General features: G+C 42.6%; 1 protein-coding gene across 1 annotated transcript; it reads left to right on the forward strand.

The window, feature by feature from the left end:
* The first annotated feature begins 293 nt into the window (after positions 1 to 293).
* Positions 294 to 2,214, forward strand: RPS29 (ribosomal protein S29). Its single transcript, XM_006063132.3, has 3 exons — positions 294 to 455; positions 684 to 783; positions 2,111 to 2,214. Exons 1-3 carry the CDS (start codon positions 394 to 396, stop codon positions 2,117 to 2,119), a joined length of 171 nt encoding a protein of 56 aa, XP_006063194.1. The 5' UTR covers positions 294 to 393; the 3' UTR covers positions 2,120 to 2,214.
* Positions 2,215 to 2,467: the final 253 nt, after the last annotated feature.

Consider the following 2,467-nt stretch of genomic DNA (forward strand, 5'->3'; position numbering starts at 1 on the left):
ACCTGGTGGCCCCCCGCTCCCGGGAGGTCACCATATTGATGCCGAACTTAGTGCGGACACCCGATCGGCATAGCGCACTGCAGCCCAGAACTCCTGAGCTCAAGCGATCCTCCAGCCTCAGCCTCCCGAGTAGCTGGGATTACAGGCGCGCGCCACCGCGCCCGGCGATCGCAAACCTGCGCAAGATAACACTTGAGGCTGAGGTTTGGTGACGTCATCAGTTGTGCCCGCCTAGAATATTTGCAAGCCTCTCTCCGGCCCTGAGACTCCGTGGACACATTGCGCATGCGTCATTTATCAGCACTGCCTTCTGGGTAAACTGTCCTAAAATTTTGAAGAGCGCATGCGTACGCTCCCTCGTTCCTTTTACCTCGTTGCAGCTGAGAAAGCAACATGGGTCACCAGCAGCTCTACTGGAGCCATCCGAGAAAATTCGGCCAGGGTTCTCGCTCTTGGTGAGAAACAGAATGTGGTTGTTTGGAAGGGTTGCTTTGGGGCGCGACACTGCTTGAAATATAGTGTAGAGGAGCCCACGGGCGGCGCGTGGGGGGAGACGGAGAGGTGGCTGCCGCCATTTGCAGGCCTCCGATGGGTCCGTGGAGACCTGCAGGGCGAGTGGTGGCCCCCCGGAGTGCCGATAATTCACTTTCTGTAACTAGCGATAACGCCGTTTCTTTTTGCAGCCGGGTCTGCTCAAACCGGCACGGTCTGATCCGGAAATACGGCCTCAATATGTGCCGCCAGTGTTTCCGCCAGTATGCGAAGGACATCGGCTTCATTAAGGTACGCTGGCGGACGCCATGGTCTCCTGTTTCAGGGAGGGGCGACAAGCTGGTAGTTCGGTGTCGGCGTTTGATCAATGCCGTTTTTCTCTTTCAGCTAGCAGGGCCCGCCCTTTGTAGCGGACAACACAGTTGAGAGGCTCGGCAGTCATCTTAATAGGATTGAGGGGGATGTAAAGGCGTGGGAAAGTAGTTTTTCTAATACCTTTTTACCCACTTCTGTTAGTTTTAGGTACTATATGTAATGTTGGATAAACATTACTTTTCAGAAGTCGCTAAAATGAAACATTAAATCACTAATCATATCTTGTTAATTTTCGGCAAAATACATGCCTTGACCGCTGCCCTGAAATAACTGAATAGGGTCATGTAGTGAGCTTGAGGTTTCGGGCCAGATAGACCTTTTTAGGATTCAGAGGTCTGTCATTTAATAGTCTTACGACTTTGGTCAAGTCGCTCAAAGTTGTTTTTTCCTGTGAAAAATGAATAGTAGGGTTGTTGAAAAAGTTATATGTGACGGTTTCTTGGCTCCTAAAAGTCACTTAAATGTTAGTGTTTTTTTTTTTAAGTTGAAGATTAATTTCTAACTGGCTCTTTGAGATATAAAATTCTGTCACTACCTTTTTATTAGTAATTAGAATGCAACAATGTTGAGTAGAACGTATTTGTTTAAATTAGAAGTTCCTATGTTGAAGTGTTACCGTGGGTACAATTTGTTAATGTAATAGCGGAGATGAATTGTTAATGTGCGATTTCTGTGACAAAGTATCTTAAGCTTAAACTTTTGATTTTGACCAAATAGTTAAGAAATACATGTTTAGTGTTAATTATGGAAGTTGAAATAACTCTGTATCACAGATGGGAGAATGGACTCCCATGCATTCTGCCAAAAGTCTGCCAGTTTTGTGTCCCATTTCTCAGAGATTAAGAATAAATGAATTGATTTATGAATGTCTCATAGAATAGTGTCTGGCACACAATGAGTAACAAAATGTTAGCTGTGTAATTAGTTACTACTTAATGATGTCCTGAGCTTTTGGTAAGGATCATTTTCTGAAGCATGTTTTTCTACTGGGAAATTTCTTTGATGGTAGAAGTGGGTTTCCCAATACTAAAATTTAGTTAACAAATCAAGCTGAGATTCATGGAGCAGCTTGTAATAGGTGTTCAGTAAATATTTAAGGTATTTAGACCTGGATTACTAGTTTGGGTGGGTCAGGTTTCCAGTTTAAACCTCATTCTACAATGAACCATTTCTTTCTGAGAATAAAATGGTGATATTTAAGGCATTTTGAATTAATTAATTTCCTTTTTCTTTTTTTTTCCAGTTGGACTAACCAAACTTCCTTAGATGGCTCATCCAGCACATCAACCTTAGGCGGAAATAATACTAGCTCTTTGTATATAAAATAAAAGTTTTCAAAACTTCAAATATGAGTGAAATCTTTAAAAAATTTACTTCTCTGGATTCAGCTTATAAGTTTTTTTTTTAGTTTTCCCTGACTTATGCTAAAGTATTAATGCTGAACTCTTGTAGTGTCAGTTTTAGCTTTATACTTCAAAAAAGTCATTTTTAAAGTTAAGGTACCCACTGCATATAGCAGCATCCAGCATATAACCGGAGACAAACTGGACTCGTGAGTGGTTGCAGTCATTAAGATCTGCTCTGGGGGAAAAAAAAGACC

Source organism: Bubalus bubalis, chromosome 11 (genome assembly GCF_019923935.1).
Source record: "Bubalus bubalis isolate 160015118507 breed Murrah chromosome 11, NDDB_SH_1, whole genome shotgun sequence".
In the NCBI taxonomy this organism is placed as follows: domain Eukaryota; kingdom Metazoa; phylum Chordata; class Mammalia; order Artiodactyla; family Bovidae; genus Bubalus; species Bubalus bubalis.